This window comes from Peromyscus maniculatus, chromosome 16, assembly GCF_049852395.1.
Source record: "Peromyscus maniculatus bairdii isolate BWxNUB_F1_BW_parent chromosome 16, HU_Pman_BW_mat_3.1, whole genome shotgun sequence".
Taxonomy (NCBI): Eukaryota; Metazoa; Chordata; class Mammalia; order Rodentia; family Cricetidae; genus Peromyscus; species Peromyscus maniculatus.
Genome location: NC_134867.1, coordinates 59,476,077 through 59,496,406, shown reverse-complemented (window position 1 = coordinate 59,496,406; position 20,330 = coordinate 59,476,077). Strand labels below are relative to the sequence as shown.

At 47.7% G+C, this 20,330-nt stretch overlaps 1 protein-coding gene across 1 annotated transcript; it reads left to right on the top strand.

Annotated features, from left to right (window-relative positions):
- The first annotated feature begins 1,767 nt into the window (after nucleotides 1–1,767).
- Nucleotides 1,768–11,518, top strand: LOC102909694 (mas-related G-protein coupled receptor member H-like). The gene is made up of 2 exons (XM_042262049.2): nucleotides 1,768–1,888; nucleotides 8,806–11,518. Exon 2 carries the CDS (start codon nucleotides 8,835–8,837, stop codon nucleotides 9,798–9,800), a length of 966 nt encoding a protein of 321 aa, XP_042117983.1. The 5' UTR covers nucleotides 1,768–1,888; nucleotides 8,806–8,834; the 3' UTR covers nucleotides 9,801–11,518.
- Nucleotides 11,519–20,330: the final 8,812 nt, after the last annotated feature.

Sequence of the window (20,330 nt, the reverse complement as noted above, 5' to 3'; positions counted from 1 at the left end):
GGGCCATTAGAAAAACTCGCACATTGGTCCAAAAGGACCTCCTATAAAGCTGGGGCCATGGCCAGCAAGATGACTCATCAAGTAGAGGGGACGTGTTTCTGAGCAAGCCTGGACCCCAGAGTCGTGGAGGCAATCCCAAGAACCCATGGAGGCAGGAGAGAATGGACTCCTGAAAGTTGTTCTCTGCCCACACACACATACACATGCGTCTGCACTCACTCATACATACACACATAAGAACATATACACGCATATACACATAAGGAGAATAATACTTATTATTACTATTATTCTCATCATCATTATACGTCTTAAAGAGAAACCCAGGCAGCTGCATGCAGTGACCTCTGGGCCACAGTAAAGGCTTGCCCACAGTCCACCTTCTTTTTGTCATCTGACCAACTCCAGGACTTCCCAAAGGGCCTGTGGCTGGGTCCCTGCCTTACCTACTTCTGGGGACAATGAAATAAGTGTCTTCCTTTGTGACAGTCATCTCCGTGTCTTTGTGTCTTACATAGCTGACTGAAGCTAGTCCTGGGGGCTTGGGTGTAACAGGAGTTCATTCCAGTGCTGGGAGGCTGAGGCAGAAGGATGACAACTTCAAGAGAACAAAACAAAAGGGCACCATAAACAAGTAGACCCTGGGCACGGTGGCACAGGCTTGTAATCCCAATACTTAAGAGGTGGAGGCAGGAGGACTAGGAATTCAAGGTGAACTAGTCTGTAGACCTTGTCCAAGTGAACCAACAAAAAAAACCTAGCATGGAAACAATGTCCTAGCAGCTTTGCCACATCGTCTTAATTAGAATCAAGTCGGTTTTCTCTCCACTTAAGGGAGAAGGACCACAAAGGCTGTGACTCACGTGGAGGGGGGAGTCTTCCACAAATACCGTTGACTTTTTTTAAAAAAAATCCTCAAGTAGCACAGGCAAGATGACTCAGTGAAGAGACGCTTGCCACCGAGCCTGACAACCTGAGTTTGAGCCTTGGGACCTACATGGTAGAAGAGAACATCTAAAAGCTGTCCTCTGACTCCACATGTGTGCCAGGACACACTTGTGTGCACACACTAGCTTCCAGAGCTAGCAACGCCAGTGTCTCTCCTCAATGCCTCTTTCTCAGCCTCCTTCTTGAGATCTCATGAAAACGAGACAACACAACAGCCCCCGGAAAGGACAGACACAGGGTCTGGGACCGAGGCAGCCACACCCCTCTCCACTCCCCAGCCGACATTCCTCTGGGAACACCGCTTTCTGTTCTATCGCCCACCGCCCCACACGTAGCCCTGATAATCATGTCTTCTGGCCATCATCTGTAGCAGAGAGGGTGGGGAGGGTAATTATCTCAGTGGAAATAGGCCAAGAAACCCCACAGTACCTGTCCCAGCGGGTGGGTTGAGGGCTGGTGCCTGTAGGCTGGCCCTCCCAGGTCTGTGGGGAGAGTAGAGATGCAGGAAGTAGGAGGGAGAGGGGTGGGAGACACAGAGGCACCCACAAGCAGAGTGCTGAGACGTGCTTCCGGCTCACTAACAACCTGGACGTGATGAAATGCCAGGCTCCTACTGGGGTAGATGGGGATATTTTCCCATTAGCTGGGACTTGATGCAAACCACCAAGAGTGTGGAGTGATTATTGGTTTGACTGACAGGTCTCAGAGGAAAACTGGCCCCGCCCTCTGCCCTCAGGGCTTGCCAACAGGAATCTAAGTTTCACTGGCCAGAGATGAGGCCAAAATAAGACCCTGAGAACAGACTGGTGCCAGACTGGTGTAGGCTCTTTCAGCCTTCCAGAACCGTCTTGTCTCCTGAACAGGGCCTGAGAACCAACCGAAATAGCAAGCCCTAAGGGAAGAACCAGAGATCACCACAGTGGCTTCACACCGGCAGACTGTGAGTGCTCCTTACTTGCCCCCGTCCAGAAAGAGCTCTATGACTGAGCGTACAGGGAGCTCCCCTCCCCCCACCCCCACCCCCACCCCAGCTCTCTGCAAAGAGGGCCACGCTGAGTGGAAAGAGGGTTCGCTCTGAGAGGCTCCCCAGGGCTATCTCGGGGGGCGGGAGGGGGGAATATGTCTTCTGAAGCAGGGGTCTTCTGGCTTGACTGAAACCATAGAGCCTCCCCTACGAGCACCATAAAAAGTTAAAAGGTCACCTAATAATCATGTTCCATATATGTATGGGCGTGCGTGCTCACAGGTGTGTGCACAGCGTGCAGGGTGCTGGGTCTGCACACCCACTGAGAGACACTTGGTTTGGAACCCTGAAGCGGCACCAGAAATAAAGCGTGGCTCTGTTCTATTTTGTAGTTTCCCACTAGAACGTTGTCACACAGATGTGAGCACATTTAACTCCCGCTGAGCTGCTTTGATTGACTGGATCTGAGAGCCAGGATGAGAGGCGGAGAGGAATCATTAGAAAAGACCATAAATAACATGTTCTGGACACCAGGCTATACATCCAAAATGGGGTGGGTGCCTGCAAAGCAACTGGCCGACCCCCACCAGAACATGTGGCACTGTCCGCGGCAGGTTTAGCAGACTCGACCCACTTTGAAGATGAGCGCGGCTTCTCCTTGGAAATGCCCTTCCCAGCTATGCCCTCCTGCCTTCTCTGCAGTGAGAGCTTCCAGGGATAGTTACAGTGTTCGCTGAGGTATAGGTATCTGCATTCAGACAGGAGTTAGAGAGCTCTTGCCTGCAGGAAATGGTATTGGTAGCAGGTTGGGCAACTGAGGCAGGTCCTCAGAGCTCAGAGTCCTCAACATGTTAAATGAGGATGCCCTCCAACCTCACTGGGTTCCTTAACAATCATATGGAATCAGCCAATCAGAATGATTAGTATAATTGTACTGATTTGTTCTGCTCTCAAGTCTACACATTTTCTGTCTCTGTCTCTGTCTCTGTCTCTCTCTCTCTCTCTCCTTCTTATCTCCGGTTTCTCTGTGTAGCCTTGGCTGTCCTGGAGCTCACTCTGTAGACCAGGCTGGCCTTGAACTCACAGAGATCTGTCTGCCTTTACCTCACCAGTGCTGGGATTTAAGGCGTGCGCCACAAACACCTGGCTCTACTTTTTCTCTTGAATTATGCTTTGTTCCTATGGCCAGAATATTAAGACATACAATTCAAGTAAGTTCCTTTTTGTTTACTGATACGCTTGGATCCAGGCAGAAAGGTTAGTTTGGGCAGTGTTACACAGACAGACCCATGCCCTTATTTCTTCAGACGTCCGTGGAAGTGTGGCCATGATGAGCATGAGCTCACTTAACATGCCGCTCCACACTCAACACTCGGTCTCCAGGCAAGCGGCTTCCCTGGTGGCTCCTGGTCTAGGACAGAGACACCCTGTGGAATCTTTCTGCCCCACCCCCCTGATTCTGCTCTTAGCCTAGGTCCTTGGACAGAAGATTGTGACAGCTGACTTAGTGAAGTGGAAGAGAAGGGAAGAGAGAGTGGTTTGAGCGGGAAGGGTCCGCACTCACCTGTGCCGGGACCAGCCCTTGAGAAGCCAAACTGGCCTGCCTGGAGGTCTGCGCTTTACCTGGAGAAGACCAGCGGAAGCCACAGAACAGATCAATGCACCTTTACAGGCCAGCAAGGACCTCAGTTCCCACAAGCAGAAAATATGAGCAAAGCACACAGAGCATTCTGTTCAAGAAGAAACAGAACATTGAGGCTATACCACCTTGCCGAGCTCTGAGCTGCCCAGTTAAAACTTTCAGATGTCTTTTTCCCCCCATCAAGTTAGCAAATTTTGTTTTATTTGAGAAACATGATCAATACAGAAAAAGTTTCACTGTTCACCTCGATTGTGAAAAAAAAAAAACATTTAAAAACATTTCTATTATTCTTTGAGAATTTCAATGCATACAGTATAATTTTATCATGCTTACCCCCACCTTCCTGCTAACTCCTCTCAGGTCCACTTCCCATCCCTTTTTCGCAACTTCATCTCCTTTTTTGGTTTTCGGTTTCTTCCCACTGAGTCAGGTTTGAGCTGTCCATATGAGCGAGAGGTCATCGGCTGGGGCATAGTTGACCTGCCGGGGACCGTAGCCTTAAAAGTGGCTCTCCCTCCGCCAGGGGTCATCAATTGTCATCGGCTCTTCAGTGAGGGGTGGTGGCTTGTGAGCCCCTCCCCACTCCATTCTAGAACGTTGACTGGTTTGGTCTTGTGCAGATATTACACACAGCTGCTGGGTCGCTTTTAGCCTAGACCAGCATCTGTCTCACTCCCTAGGTAGCCGAGTATGACACCGCCTTCTGATAGCCCTGCTCCTACCTCCTGAACCCTGAGATTACAGGTATAAAACCCCGTACCCAGTGTACGTGGTGAAGGGGATCGAACCCAGGGCATCCTGAGAGATGAGCAAGCCTTCTACCAGCTGAGCTACATCCTTAGCCCTGGAAACCAAACTTTTTGAAAATGGCCAATCTAATGACCTGCGTGTGTTTGTACTCTGTGTCAAACACTTAGAATAAAAATACTCTTTAAAAAAAAAATGAAATCTAGGGCTGTGGAGATGGCGCTGTGTGTAAAGCGCTTGCCGGCAAATGTGAGGACCAGAGTTTGGAATCCAGAAGCCATTTAAAGTCTGGGAGAGTGTGGTGACTGCCTAAAATCTCACTCGGTGCTTGCGAGGCCAAGACGGGATCCCTGGTGCAACTAGCTGAGTTGTTGGGGTCCAGGTTCAGTGAGAGACCCTGTGGCCTAGTTATCTTTCTATTGTTGTGATAACAACCATAACCAAAGACAACGTGGGAAGGAGTGGATTAATTTCATCTTACAGTGTCAGTCCTACAGCACAGGAACTCGAGGCAGGAACCTGGAGTTGGGAACTAAAGCAGAGACCATGGAGGATTGCTGTTACTGGCTTGCTCCCAGGCTCTCATTCAGGTACCTGCTCCATACTTCCCAGAACCACCTGCTCAGGAGAGTCACCACCCACTGTGGAATGGTCCCTCCCACATCAGTCATCAATCGAGAACATGTCCTACGGACTTGCCTACAGGCAATGTGATGCAGCCACAACCAGGGTTCCCTCTTCCTGGATGACTCTAGCTTGTGTCAAGCTGACAAAACCCCTGCGATCATCATGCTCTCCCTCAACAGACAAAATAGAAAGCTATGGGGAAGACACTTGTGTCAACCTCCACACACACACATGCAAGGGGCAAAGAGGAGGAGCGGGAGGTGACCAGCTGATTTCCTCGATAACTGTGCAAAGTGCTGCTGTTATTACCTTCATTTTTGCAGACAGGGAAACAGGTTTACAGAATGAAAGCCGCCCAAGGTCAGACAACCCTGTCCTGGAGATGGAACTTAACCCCACATTTCTGAGCCCAAAGCCAGTGTTCATGTCTATTATGCTTTTCTGACTCAAGCCTTAAGGTCTCCCATGAGAAATGGTTGATGAAGTAATTCATCCCAAGGAAGAAATTAGAGATTTCTGACTCCCTGCACTCAGAGACAATGTCCACACTCACAGCTCTGTTGACCACACATCCCAGTCACTTTACCTGTGGTTCAATCCATTTCCCCATACAGATTATAGAACTCAGCAGGAAATCTTTCTTTTTTCTTTCTTTTCTTTTTTTATTTTTTTAAGACAGGGTTTCTCTGCGTAGCTCTGGCTGTCCTGGAACATCACTCTGTAGACCAGGCTGGCCTCGAACTCACAGAGATTCGCCTGCCTCTGCCTCCCAGGTGCTGAGGTTAAAGGTGTGCACCATCACTGCCCGGCTCAGCAGGAAATCTTGACAGTGGATTTCAAATGTTGGCACAATGGTTATAGAAGAACAGATATGAAGTGTGAGGAACAGAGTTTTCATGCCCTCTCTGCCCCCACCCCCAGGAATCTCCACATGTTCTGTTTTCTGGATCATCTCTGAACTCCGCTCTGTCTGGGGAGGGTCTGTGGAGACTCTAATACCGACATGATCTTTGTCCACTGGTGGCCAGCTCAACATTCAGGCCCTCTCCTTCCCTGCGGGTTGAGCAGTGAACCTTCCAGTGACCAAGTCCATCCTGAAGCTAACAAGGGGGCAGCCAGCCATCAGTCACTGTAGACAAAGATAAACTACTGTGGAGATCCCAAAGTTGTTTAGGAGTTGTACACCAGGAAAAGAATGAAGACCCAAGGTGAAGTCCATAATAGCAAAACCCAGTTCTAACTCACGTTAAGTCTGAATCTATCAGCTATTCTGGGAAATCCTACTGAGTCTCCAGAAATATTCATTCTGAGTTTCTAGGGGAGACTGAAAGCATCTTTTAAAACAGTGTCTAGCCAGGTGGTCGTGGCACATGCCTTTAATCACAGCACTGGGGGTGGGGGGCAGAGGCAGGTGATCTCTGTGAGTTCAAGGCCAGCCTGGTCTGCAAAGCAAGTCCTGGGACAGCCAGAGCTGTTACACAGAGAAACCTTGTCTCAAAAACCCACCATAGATAGATAGATGATAGATAGATAGATAGATAGATACATAGATAGATAGATAGATAGATAGATAGATAGATAGATAGATAGATAATAGATAAATGGATAGATAGACAATAGATAGATAGATAGATAGATAGATAGATAGATAGATAGATAGATAGATAGATAGATAGATAGATATGATAGATAGATAGATAGATAGATAGATAGATAGATAGATAGATAGATAGATAGATAGATAGATAGATAGATAGATAGATAGATAGATAGAGAGATAGAGAGATAGAGAGATAGAGAGATAGATAGATGATAGACAGACAGATAGATAGATAAAAGCTTGTCTACCTGTAAAGAGAAGACTGCTGTCCTTTATGGCCGAGTCTATAAAAACAGCCTAGGATGTCCTTGCTCTGTCAGTGCTTCCTGAATTCCTCCCACACTTCAGTTGGCCGTGGTGAGGTCATCCTTTGGGCAATGGGGACACTGAGTAAGGAAGAAGTAAGAATTACGCCGTCACAACACCCAACAGCACCTGGGCACCCAGGCTGTCCTGGGTCTAGAGATTACAATTCTGCATGACTGTCCACTCTTGATAGCCTTCTCCTCTGTGGACCCCAGCTCAACAGAAACTCCTCGTCAACCTACCCCTCTTCCCACCTTTCCCAATCATGACAAGGTTGTCTTCTCCTTAAACCCAAGGGAGTGACCTTCAATGTCCAAGAGGGAAGCATCCAACTGTCTGTTAGCTGTATTTCTTGGTGAACTGGTAAATGAGTGTAGCTGTTCTAAACTGCAAACTGAGACACGGGAACAGGAGAATAGCTAAGGAGAGATGTGGCAGAAGAGATCAGCAAAATTCTACCTATGCCAGAGTTGCTTGTTCTCTCTGTCTCTCTCTCTGTGTACTATTTCTCTCTTTCATTCTCTCTCTCTCTCTTGTCTCTGTTTCTTTTCCGCTTCCTTTCTGGTATATGCAAGGGTATGTGGTGGTGTGCATGTGTGTGTGTGGGGGGGGGTTCTTGCCTTTGCAGGCATCTATGAGTGACAGAAGACAATGTTAGGTGTCTCCTATTTCATCAGTCAGTTCCCTATCTCATTTTTTAACCCAGGGTTTCTCAGTGAGCCTGGAACTTGATGTTCCAGCAGGACCAGCTGGCCATTGAGGCCCCAGGATCTGTCTGTCCCCACTGCCTGGGTCTGGGACTATAGATAGATGCTGCCATACCCAGATTTTGTTGTTTTGTTTTGATACAGGGTTTCTCTGTGTAGCCCTTGGCTGTCCTGGATCTCACTCTGTAGACCAGGCTGGCCTCGAACTCACAGAGTTCCACCTGCCTTTGCCTCCCAAGTTCTGGGATTAAAGGTGTGCACCACCACTGCCCAGCACCATGCCCAGATTTTTATGTGGATGCTGAGGATCTATGCTCAGGTCCTCAGGCTTGCACAAACATTTTTTCTGAGTAGTCTCCCCAGCCATGGCTTCTTCTTTTTTTAATGCATTGGCTTTTGCCGTTGGTGTATTTCAAGTTATCTTAAAAAAAAAAAAAAAAATCTGTTCCTAATTCCATCGCCTGGTTCTGGTAAGAACTCTTAGAAGTAAGAAACACATGGGCTTGCCCACAGAGCCAGGCAGAAAGAACTGTTGTGGATGCCAGTAGCTGGGGCCGAGGTTGGACGTCAGCCCCGGTGTTAGTGGAGGGGATGTGGACATTTCAATGGCATCTGCTGGGTAGAGAAACAGAAGACAGGAGAATGGGGCAGGGGATGGAGAAGATGAGAGGACACAGCAGAGGTCTCTGGCTCTCCTTATCCCTCAAGTGGGAGTGTAGCACAAATTCTAATCGGCCTTAATAATAAAAACCTGGAGCCAGCTATTGGGGTAAATGCTGAAAGATCAGAGAAGCAGAGCATCCAGCCACTAGAAAGACTTCGTACCTCTAGGAATCCTCAGACTCAAGGGGCCAATCGGGCTCCTGTCTCCTCCCGACTTATCACTTCCTGTCTCCATCTCCCTAGTTCTGGGATTAAAACCGTGAGATTCCCAAGGGCTGGGATCAAAGGTGTGTGCCACCACGGCCTGGCTCTGTTTCCCTTTTAGACTGGATCAATCTTGTGTAGACCAGGGTGGCCTCGAACTCACAGAGATCCGTCTGCCTCTGCCTCCCTAGTGCTGGGATTAAAGGTGTGCGCCACCACTGCCTGGCCTCTGTGTCTATCTAGTGGCCAGCTCTGCACTCTGATCTCCAGGCAAGCTTTGTTTGTTAGAGCACAAACAAAATATCACCCCATGGGAGAGAGCCTCCCCAGTAATACAAAACCATCTTGAGATGTAGAGTAGATGACACTTGTCACTGTCTTCCATTTGTGACCGCAGGAGACCACAGAGAAAGAGATTTCCCAAGAATGGAGCCCTTGGCAACGACCTTTTGTCCTCTGGAATCCACACAACACACCGGAAACAAATCTCTAAATGAAACTGCCTGGTCTTCAGAGCAAGCGGCTGAGTACAGTTATGTTTCTATCTTCCTGGTGATGTGCATGCTGGGACTGGCTGGGAATGGACTTTTCATATGGTTCCTAATCTTCTGTGTCAAGAAGAAGCCATTCACCATCTACCTCCTGCACCTCGCCATTGCCGACTTCATGAATCTCCTCTGTTCATCCATCATTCAACTAGTGAACATCTTCCACATCCATGATGACAACTTGCTGACTTATGCCATCTTCCTCATGATCTTTGGCTACAACACGGGCCTGCACCTCCTCACAGCCATCAGCGTAGAACGGTGCCTCTCAGTCCTCTACCCAATCTGGTACCAGTGCCGACGCCCAAAGCACCAGTCCGCTGTGGCCTGTGCACTGCTGTGGTCGCTGTCTGTTCTCGTGTCTGGGTTGGAGAGCTTCTTCTGCATTCTGGAAGTGATGCCCCAGTTCCCAGAGTGCCGTTACGTGTACATATTTTCCTGTGTCTTGACATTCCTGGTCTTCGTGCCTCTCATGGTCTTCTCCAATTTAATCCTCTTCATCCAGGTCTGCTGCAACCTGAAGCCACGGCAACCAGTCAAGCTCTATGTGATCATCATGGCCACCGTCATCCTGTTTCTCGTCTTCGCCATGCCCATGAAGGTGTTGCTTATCGTCGGCTACTATTTCGACACAACAGATAAGTCTGTGTGGAAATCCCTCCCTTACCTGAACATGCTGTCCATTATTAACTGCGGCATCAACCCAATTGTCTACTTTGTGGTAGGCAGTCTGAGGCGGAAGAGGGGTGGGAAGTCCCTAAAAGAAGCACTGCAGAAGATCTTTGAGGAAAAGCCGGCGGTGGGCTCTAGGGAGAACGTTGCACAGTTCTCTCCACCTTCATGACCTTCTGCTAGGACATCCCCAAGGCAGGATTCCCTGTGTGGGAAAATAACGCAGTTCTGAAACCATCCTCCCACCTGGCGGCTCACCAAGATTAAAGAGAAAGTCCTTCATTCCTCCTGGAAATAAATGATAACAAAACACACTGTACCCATGACACACTTGGCCACTGATAACTTGATGGAAGCTAATCATTTTTTTTTTTTGCCAGTACTGGAGATTGGCTCTTGAACATCACACATGCTGGGCAAGAACTCTAGCACAGAGTTCTAACCCTGGCTTGATCCCACCTTCCCAGCACTATAACGTCTCACTTAATCTTGTCACTCTTATGATCCACTGTTGTTAACCTACTGTCACAGATAAAGGTAAGAGGTTTAGTAAGGTTTCAAGGTATGGATGATGTTGAGCCGGACTGTGACCTAAAAAATCTGACCCTCAGACCCACCCTTGAGACTGTAACACCCAGGTCAGTCTTCAAGAGGTCAACTGTTCATACCTTTGTCGTCAATACCACTCCTCACTTCTCCCTTGGGTCCCTCTTTCCATCTTATGCTTTGAATGCCTCAGGGGGGAACATGTTAGTACATATAAGGGACAGACATCATGCTTCCTTACAAGCATATTCACTATTCATGCACTGAGAATTCACCATGGGACCAACTGAGAGATAGATACATCCCATGAACCTTTAAAGACGTCATCCTATAAGAATTAGAGGGAAAGCCTCAGCAAGCATGAGTGAAGATTTGCTTAGGCATGGACATTTTCTCTTTATCTCCCTTCCTGCCTCCCCCCACACCCCCAGTCTCCCTCCTTCTCTGATTTTCTTCTATCCTTACTTAGTGTTTTGAGACCAGATTTTACTATGTAGCTGTCTGGCCTCAAACTTTCCAAGCTCCTGCCTCAGGTTCCTGAGTGCTGGGATTACAGGCACATTCGGCCATTCCTGGTCTCCTTTTTTCCATCCTTTCCTCTCTCTTCCTCTCCTTTGCTTAAATATGAGGTGCTTACACACCCAGGAACAGCATGTGGTGCATTTTGTTGTAAAATGTGTACAAAACAAACCCGTGTTTTCCCCTCCACTGTCCCAGCATACAGCTATCACCCGACCTCCTGCCTCAGCTCTTTGCCAAGTGGCTGATTGGAAAGTCTGCTGCCGATACTTTTGAAATGGAGTGTTTTCTGTTTTTATTGTAGAGAAAATGTTCTGCAGCAATCCCAAGGCACAGAGAAGGACTTCACTATTTTAAGGTCAAGCCCAGCTTCTCAGCACTATTTATAGATTTTGTTCATCCAGTCATTTTCTTACTGGGATAAAAATCCCATAATACAACTAACTGGCTTTCATAAGATAAACCCTTAAATGTAAACCGGACAAACTAGGAATTATACTGAGTGCTTTAAATTTCGGTGGCTTTGGGCCTGTTCCAACTATGATGAGAAGTGACAACTATGATAAATCATGAGTTAGAAAAATGTATTTTAATAAATATGACAACTGGCTAATATCCCTTAACATATGGAATGTTCAACTAAACCAAGAATAAAAATGGTGGGATACCAATAGATAAATGGGTAAAGACTAAATGGAGGACAATTTCTTTCTTTCTTTATTTTTTTATTTTATTTATTTTATTTTACAATACCATTCAGTTCTACATATCAGCCACGGGTTCCCCTATTCTCCCCCCTCCCACCCCCTTCCCTTACTCCCAGCCCACCCCCCATTCCCACCTCCTTCAGGGCAAATCCTCCCCTGAGGACTGCGATCAACCTGGTAGACTCAGTCCAGGCAGGTCCAGTCCCTTTGGAGGACAATTTATAATCCCACTACAAACAAGCAAAAATGACCCATAGTCAGAAGTGTTTGAACTCAGTAGTTACCAAAAATGCTAATTAAGACAACAGAATAGAGCCAGGTATATCCAGAGCCATAATCGGAACACTTAGAGGTGGAAGCAGGGGAATTCCTGTGAGTTTGAGGGCATCCTGAGCCAGTTAATGAGATCCTGTCTCAAAATAAATAATAAAGTAAAATAAAATACCTGAATGCTGTTTTAGCTCATATAAATGGCAAAGCCTAAAATAAATTGCTGTATGTGTGGCTCTTGGGGAACAAACCCAAGGCCTCATACGCTGGGCAGGGACTCTGTCATGAGCTTTACCCCCTGCCACGTGTGAATGTTATTAGTCAAGGGGTGAGAGGGGCCTCTTCGGATACCACTGAGTCTCCACCTTCACGGTTTCCACCTCACTCCATCCTGAACTGGGTTTGGTTTGTTGAGTTTCATGCTGAGGAGGGAACTGGACCTTTCCTTTGGTGGCCGAGATAGGAGAGTGTCTTGCCATTACCTCTCAGCTGGGGATATAACCTTACACCCTCATCAATCACATAGCTGTGAGGAAGCGACTGACATCATCACCAGAAGAGCACGGACTCCGACTGGACTCTGGAGGGAAGATGGGTCACTTCCGAGCTACAAGCCCAAAAGCATCATTCCTTCCATAACATCTACCTTCCTTCAAAAACTTGCCCTTTGGTGGGGTGTATTTGGCTTGCTCTGAGAAATGTGGGGAGAGACCGTCACGGTGACCTTCCCCCCTGAATTTGACAATGAGATGTAGCTGAGGAGATCATCCTTCACACCCCAGTGTCCTTCTTGAGCTCAGGACTAGCTGTGAAACCACAAAAGAGACCCTGACATCCAAGCGTTTTTTTCTTTCCATTTTTAATGTTGAAAAGCAGAGAAACAAGCTTTTGACTTACCTAAGGCAGCTCCGGGGAGATTTTCTTACCCCCTGCTGTCACCTGTTTCAGCCTCCAGGATTCACTCTGCTGTGGAGAACCGCTTCAGTGATGGAAGGAGTTACCGATGAATGAAGCAATTCGGAATCCTAACAGAAGCCCTCGGGAGCTTCCCCCGGATGTGAAGGAGGCTCTTCGGAGAAGTTGGGGGGTCAGGTCATGCTCAACTGACTCCATCCTTTCCCGATCCTGATCTCAGTCAGTTCAGGGCAAGTATTTTATTTCATAGTCTATATCACCGGGGATCCGAGAAACACTGGCTGTCTCCGAATGTATTAGTAACTGTGTGCTTAGGCAGCTGGAGCCAGGCTGGTGGGAAGGCTCAGTAGGTAAAGGTGCTCGCTACTAAGTCTGATGACCTGAGTGGGATTCCGAATGGTGGGAACAGAGAACCTACTTTTGCAAATTGTCCTCTAACCTCTCACGTGTGCACCCACCCAGCCACACAAATTAAACAATGTAAATACTTAAAAATTAAATAGCAGAATTCAATCATAAAATGCCTTTGGTTCCATATAAGAAGAGAGAACTCCAAATACTATTATAACATTGTTATCACCTCTTCATTTATAACCATTTCTTGAGGATGCACTGTCTGTGGTCTTGTCTAAGGTGCAGGAGAAGGTGCATAGTGAGCCTGTTCTTGTCTGGACCCCCTCAGCCTCTAGGCTGATCAGTCCATGAGGCCAGGACCTGTGCAGCATCTATCTCCAGCTCCAGGAAGTTTCAGGCACCCAAGAGGTACTTTTCTTCTAGAGGACCTGAGTTCAGTTCCCAGCCCCCACATCAGGTGGTTCACAACTGGCTGGAACACCAGCTCTGGGGGATCCAATCAATGCCTCCGGCCTCTGGCTCATACCCCCATGCAGACACACACACACACACACACACACACACACGCACGCACGCACGCACGCACGCACGCACGCACGCACGCACACAGCAGAACACGTAATTAAAAATAATAAAAATAAATAAATCTTTAAAAGCAAACAAACAATTTAAAATGCCATCAGGCAGCATTAGACATTCAGGCAACCTTATTCTTTGCTACAGCTGACTGACCTTAGTTGACCCATGGAGGATGAACTCTCACACATTCTAGCTGCCTCAAAGCTCCTGACCCACCCTTGCCTCACTTGATAAAGGTAAACCAGGGAGAAAAAGCGGGGTGAGCTGGCTCCGCCACTCTGGCTTTTCTCTGTGCTCTTCCTCTGCCTCCAGGCGGCAGAAAAGGAGAGAGCCGGCCTCAGCAGGCGTGGGCAGGCACGAGTCTTCCTTGCCCCTGCCCAGAGTCAACGTACTTGGACCATTCTGGAAGTGGGGGCTGCCATCCCAGGCTGAGGCTCAAGAATCACTGGAATCAGGGCCCAGGGAAAGTACCAGGAGCAGGGGGAACTCCCAGTGTGGAGGTGACAGTCTCAGAAGCGTGCTCCCATGCACTCCTCACACACTCCCCGGGGAAGGCTTGAGCATGCCTGGATGTACACACTGCCCTAAGCAACTGTCCACCGAGGATAAAACACACAACAATCCTTGCTTGCCAGGAGGACTAAAATTGAGTGGCTACTTAAAGTTATATTTTGTTTTTTAGCTTTTTATTTTTTTTATTATTATTAAGACATGGTTTCACTATTTAGCTCTAGCTGGCTTAGAACTCACTTTGTAGACTGGGCTGGCCTCAAGTTTATAGATATCCACCTGCCTCTGCCACCCCAGTGCTGGGATTAATGGCTCTTAGATTTCTTGAGACTAGTCATTCAGGTTGGCCTTGAACTCAGGAAGCAGTGGAAGATGGCCTTTAACCCCTGATCCTCCTGTTTCCATCTCTCTAAAGTAACTTTAAAAAAGCTATTTCAAGCTGGGCAGTGGTGGCGCACGCCTTTAATCCCAGCATTTGGGAGGCAGAGGCAGATGGTCTTCTGTGAGTTTGAGGCCAGCTTGGTCTACCGAGCAAGTTCCAGGACAGCCAGGGCTATATACACCAAGAAACCCTGTCTCAAACAAACAAACAAACAAACAAAAATATTTCAAGGTAGAGAGAATGTAGCTCAGTTGGTACTGTTCGATGCATGCGTGAAGCCCTGGGTTTAATTCCCAGGGCCCCATAAACTAGGTGTGCTAACATGTGATTGCAGTCCCAAGCACTCAGAGGGTGGAGGCGGGGACTGGAGGGATGGCTCAATGGTTAGGAGCACTGGCTACTCTTCCAGAGAACCAGGTTCTGATTTCCAGCACCTACAGGGCAGCTCACAACCATCTGAAACTCCAGTCTCAGGGAATCCCACCCCTTCTTTCTGGCCTCTGTGACACACATAGACACACAGGCAGACAAAACGCCCGTATTCATAAAATAAGTAATTTTTTAAAGATGGAAGCGGAAAGGATAAGGAGTTCAAGGCCATCCTTGGCTACATAGTAGGTTTGAGGCCAACCAAGACTCCATGAGACCTTGGCCAGAGGCATTATGGGTAAGGGGCTGGAGATGGTGGTGTGACCTAGGAACTGCAGACGCTGTGAATGTAACCTGAAATCTCACTGCCAGTGAGCCATGCAACGTTGCTGAAATGTGTGTGCCCTTCACCCTCGTGAAGTGCACAGACCCTACTTCCAGGGGAGGCAGTGACAGGTAAGGCGAGGACTTCAACACCTTTCAGAGGATCCGTTCAGCCCTAAGGGTGGGGATCTGCTCAGAACCAAGGTGGCCACCGGGGAGAAGGCTTCTACTGGCACCCAGCTGAGGATGATGGAAGAGAGCAGACGGAACTGGGCTGTGAGACCTCCTCAGACCTGCCACTGCTCCTTGGAAAAGTCATGCTTGCTCCATTTTCTAAGCACTGAGTCAACATTTCCAGTTAAGAGAAATGACAGAAGAGACACCAGGAGACCCAGAACTTAGTACCTGCCCATCGGTGGGTCCCAGAGCACCTGACCTGCTAACCTGACTGGATGGGATGACACACACACACACACACACACACACACACACACACACACACACACACACACGAAGGGGGGGTCTGAAAGAGGTCAGGGAGGTGAATCCCACCACATCAGGATTCTGTGGCCTCACAGCAGGGGGTGGTGGCCCCTTGGGTTGATGGAAACGGAAGCAAAGATGCAAAGGACCCAGCATGGTTCTGTCCAAGATCTAGAAATACAAGATGGTTGAAACAAGTGCCTGTGAGGAGATCTCTAATGGGCAGCTCAGAGACAGTGGATAGCCTCACCTAATAAGGTGGCAGGTGTTGCCACTGGCTGCTGTGGCCTGTCCAGACAGACAGCACCTGATATGGGAAAGCGGAACACCAAAAACACTGACCTGTAGCTCCCTGCTGAGAAGTCCATCATGCTGCAGGACTCAGGCACCATTCGCTACCCCAGGCCCAGAGCAGGAAGCCTGTTAGAGACCCCCCACTCAGGCCTCTCATCCTGTGGGGGTGCTGGGAGGAACCAGAGTCCCTTGCCTCTCCAGCCCTTGACAAGGCCCCTCTATGGGTCACACTGTGTGTGACTCCACCATGCCCTACACACATGCCCTGGGGCAGCCCATCCTGGCTTCAGACCCTGCTCAGCTCTGTACCCCTGACCAATTTCTCCAGTCTCCTAGGGCTTCAGGTACCTCATCTGTGAGAGGAGAATGATGTGCCTGAGGCACACTGCAGCGTCCATCATGGGAGGTCTGCCAAAGCAACTATCAGCAGCAAAGGCCATGGTTATGGACAGTTTTGTTTGTTTGGGGCTTTTGTTTTGTTGTTATTTTTGGTTTTGGTGTTTTTTGTTTGGTTGTTTTGTGTGTGTGTGTGTGTTTTGTTTTTTGTTTTGTTGAAACACAGTTTCTTTGTGTAGCCCCGGCTCTCCTGGAACTCCCTCTGTAGACCAGGCTGGCCTTGAGCTCACAGAGATCCGCCTGCCTCTGCCTCCCAAGGGCTGGGATTAAAGGCGTGTGCCGCCACCACTGGCTATAGTTCTTTTGTTGTTGTTTTTTTTATTTTTTTCTATCATCAGCTTGATACAGTACTTTCAGATTGAAGTTTATTTTATTAGATATCAGGATAGCTACACCAGCTTGCTTCTTAAGTCCATTTAATGGGAAAGCCTTTTCCCAGCCTTTTACTCTGAGGTAGTGTCTGTCTTTGAAGTTGAGGTGTGTTTCTTGTATGCAGCAGAAGGATGGGTCCTGTTTTCGTATCCATTCTGTTAGCCTGTGTCTTTTTATAGATGAGTTGAGACCATTGATATTGATGGATATAAATGACCAGTGATTGTTAATTCCTGGTTTTTTTTTTTTTTTTTTTTTTTTTTTTTTTTTTTGGTGGTAGTCTTGTGTTTCCTTTCTTTGGTATTTGTTGGTGTGGGATTATCTATTGCCTGAGTTTTCATGGGTGTGTTTAACTTCCTTAGGTTGGATTTTTTCCTTCTAGTGCTTTCTGTAGGGCTGGATTTGTGGATAGGTATTGTTTAAATCTGGTTTTACCAAGGAATATTTTGTGTGCTCTGTCTATGGTGATTGAGAGTTTGGCTACAGTTCTTAAAATTTCACTCTTACCTCTTAAGAATGCCCTGCTGTGTTGTGAGGAACCCTTCCTTCATTTGCCTAGTCCAAGGAGTACGATGTGAGGGCTGAGTGACAGTCGGCTCCCAGGGCAGGCTCTAGGTGTTGTGACACATTTTACTGAACTAATGTCCCCTTCTGCCTTGTCAGACGTAGTTCATGAACTGCCTCTCAAATCCATCAGCATGTATCTGTGGCAGCCTGGGCATCCGCTCACCATCCACACACAGGGCTCCTCTGCCCACAGCCCCTCCGGCCTCACCCAACTTCACCGCAGCCTTGGGTTAGCACGTGTCTGGACCAGCTCTGACTGGGTATGCTATCACCCCACACAGTGCCAACCAAAGCTGCCTGAAGGCACGGACCTGAGATTGCGTGCTGTGAGCTGTCATGTCCGTTCCGTAAGCACAAAGCTTCCTGCACGTAGGTTTCATTAGGGACAATGAAGGTTGACTATTTCTCCCATAACTCCTCAGCATCTGTCAGTCCAGCAGTAGTGCATCCTTGGATTAGAACAATTTTTATTCTAAACAACAACTCCTTGGTTCTAAAATTTTCTGGTTGAGCTGCTTAAATTTCATCTCTAAAAACGTAACATGAATTTTGGCTTAGGCTTAGGACATAATTCCAGCAATTTCTGAAATGGCCCCAAACATACTTCTACCACTTTGTACTATGAATTTATATGAAATAGCATCCTCAGAACTGGCAATTATAAAATCAGAATATCAGCCAACTCCGAAAAACAATGATGAGGTTTTCAAATAGTGAGCCAAGATTTCGTTCTTTATATAAAAATAAGCAGTTATCTCATTATTTTGTGAATTTGTCTTCATCTTTAATGTTAAAATTACATGTATGCTAAAGAAAAGTTGTGATTATTAGTAAACACTTATTTTTTATGTTTTGATAAAGTCTTTTTTTTTTTTTTTTTTTTTTTTTTTTTTTTTTTGGTTTTTCGAGACAGGGTTTCTCTGTGTAGCTTTGCGCCTTTCCTGGGACTCACTTGGTAGCCCAGGCTGGCCTCAAACTCACAGAGATCTGCCTGGCTCTGCCTCCCGAGTGCTGGAATTAAAGGTGTGCGCCACCACCGCCCGGCTTTGATATAGTCTTTTTATATAGCTCTGGCTGTCCTGGAACTATATAGACTGATCTCTAGCCCAGAGATCCACCTTCCTGAGTGCTGGGATTAAGGGTACACACCACTACACCACCATCTTAAATGCTTGACTTATAACTTAATAGACTTACATACCTGAAAACATCTTGGGTGAAAAGGAGCTGTGAGGGGAAAAAAAAAAAGCCCACGAAGCCTGTCCTAAGTTAATGATACAGAATATGGGAGGAGCTCCATCTCTCTAGTCTGTGTAACGTCCCCCATTGTAACATCCAAAGCCTGCCTTGAGGGAGTGGTCTGAAGAGATGGCTCGGTGGTTAAGAGCACATACTGCTCTTGCAGAGGACCCAAGTTCGGTTCCCAGGACCTACCCTGGGCATCTCACAACTACCAGCAACTTCAGTTCTAGGGGATCTAACATCTGCTTGTGAACTCCAAGGACACAGCATTTATACACACCCCTGTCAGTCTCTGCCTGTCTGTCTGCCTCTCTGTCTCTCTCTCACAGTTTTAAAATTAAAAATCTTTTTTAAAAACAACTTTACCAAAAGCAGAGGGCATACAGCTCCTCTCTCTCCTCAGTGGCAACAGGACTGAGGCCCGTCCTGCCACGAGTCTCTGTAGACAGACGGTCACAGAGGCCCCTGCAGGTGTCACACTTTACTTGGGGCTCTAGGGGCTCTTTATAAAAGATAAAGCTGAGTAAAGGAGGAAGAGGGACAGAATACTTTCTTGGTCATGGTGGTCTGGCGTGGTCTCTCGGTAGACATGGCATGTGAGCACAACACCTGGCTAATGTGAAGTCACGAGACTTGGACTATAACAATTTAGGAATTCTATGTTGAAGCTCCATGGGTGCTGAAAAGCCTAGACAGGGTTCCCACCAGTTCAAGACGGGGTGGTATGGGCGCACATGCGCTCATGACCACAATGAAAACAGAAAGGCAGCTGGTTCAGGAGAATGGTTCCAAAGAGAGAGTGAGGAGCCCACACCCGCCCCGCTAAGCTTCAGACGGTGCTCGGTGCTCGCTCGTTGGGCGTCCCCTAAGGGTCTGTGTATTGAAGGCTGGGTCACTGGGTGGTACCACTGGGAGGTGTGGACCTGCAGGAAGTAAGGCCTGTTGGGAGGTGCCTGGGCCCAAGGTCTTCAAGGTGCATTTATACTTTTCCACCATGGTGTGATTTCTTCAGAGAGGAAAGGAAAGCGAGGTGGGGGCGGGAACCGTGACCTTGAATGCTGGACTTCCTAAACTGGGACCTAATCCTTTTCACTAAGAGAGTGGCCATGTGTACCATGTTGTATGTGGCACTGGGACACTAAGAGGAATACCGAACCAATGGGTCAGAGGTCAGCAGGCACAAGAGTCTGTCAAATCCCATAATACTGGTTGAAAAAGTATTCTTTATTTATAAAACAGTAATAATGGGGGGAAACACTGTGATTTTTAACTGAGGGTCCCTGTCCTCCTCCCTAGAGGGGCTGTCCATCAATCATCTCAGGGGAGAGGAGGCTTGCCCAAAAAGTCAAATTCTTGGCTTCTGAGATTAATTTATTTAGAATTTTGGAAAGCTGGAGCAGAGGCAATGGATGGATGCCAAAGTGCCTGGACTCTCAAAAATGGGTTCCGGAGAGAGGCTTTATTTGGTTTATTTTTTTCACAGTTCTAAAAACTTAGCATGACCTGTTCATGGCAGACCTCCTACATTCTGAAGAGTTTATGAGTAGAGTTAAGGAGAGGAAAAAGAACTATGCTGATAAAAAGCAATTTTCCATCCAAACAGAGATAAGTGTCCAAGCAGTCAGGCTGGTGGGAAGCTGGAGCTAGCCAGTCTCAGGCCCTGTGTGGGCAGCAGGCTACAGGGACCTCAAAACTAAGTGTGAGCTCCACTGAAAACCCATCCATGCCAGGCGGTGGTGGCACATACTTTTAGCCTCAGCACTCGGGAGGCAGAGGCAGGCAGATCTCTGAGCTCGAGGCTAGCCTGGTCTACAGAGTGAGTTCCAGGACAGCCAGGGCTACACAGAGAAACCCTGTCTCGAAAAGCTAAAAA